This window comes from Wasmannia auropunctata, unplaced genomic scaffold, assembly GCF_000956235.1.
Source record: "Wasmannia auropunctata unplaced genomic scaffold, wasmannia.A_1.0 LD336090.1, whole genome shotgun sequence".
Classification (NCBI taxonomy): Eukaryota; Metazoa; Arthropoda; class Insecta; order Hymenoptera; family Formicidae; genus Wasmannia; species Wasmannia auropunctata.
Window position 1 is genome coordinate 103,064 of NW_012026800.1, and position 691 is coordinate 103,754.

At 40.1% G+C, this 691-nt stretch overlaps 1 protein-coding gene across 1 annotated transcript in view; it reads right to left on the bottom strand.

Moving 5' to 3' along the window:
* Positions 1-338: 338 nt before the first annotated feature.
* Positions 339-691, bottom strand: part of LOC105448003 — a 1,362-nt gene continuing 1,009 nt past the window's right edge. The window contains exons 2-3 of the mRNA XM_011686361.1: positions 579-679; positions 339-529 (exon numbers count right to left, since the gene is read on the bottom strand). Coding sequence (XP_011684663.1) covers positions 339-529; positions 579-679 — 292 coding nt within the window. The remainder of the gene's footprint in view (positions 530-578; positions 680-691) is intronic.

Here is a 691-nt window from a genome sequence, read left to right on the forward strand (position 1 = left end):
ATGTGATTATGCGGCTGACGACGCAGGAGGTTTAGAATTGAAATTCGACACAAAAGGGGGAGAGGTAGAACAGGAACGAACAAGTTCAGTCGTTTTCGAAAACTAAACTTGAAATATGGAAGAAAACAATTTTAGGACGGGGATAGAGGCGGGAAAAGAAATAAACTAGGAATTAAAAATACAAAATATTTATTGATAAAATAGAGTTATTACATAGAATGAGTATTTCCTTTATATTTTACTTTTCAAAGAACATGATTAAATATGGCAGCATTCGGCATTTTGAGATTTCGCGTATACATTTTTTTTAGTATAAAGAAAAATTATCTGAAATAATTTTACAATCCGACAATCGTTGCGTTCATAATCATCGGTAAACTGATTAAGAAACCCACAAAGATTATAACCGCTGCACATAAAATATAAAAATACACAGCAGTATTGTCTGCATGTTTGAGAAAGCGTTCCCTGAAGTTCCGTTGTATTCCATCAATGTGTGGTGGAGTTTCGTCGAAGCCGCAGAAGCAATCTGGAGTCCAATGGCGGTAATCCATAGCTATCGAAATACGTTCCTGTACCGTCCTCGCCGACGTGGAAGGCGACCCAATGCTGCCCGGGTCGGTCGTGATCGTCAGTGTTAGCGACGATGGCTGTCGACCTTGTCCACACCCTCGGCACTCTGTCGGCAGGA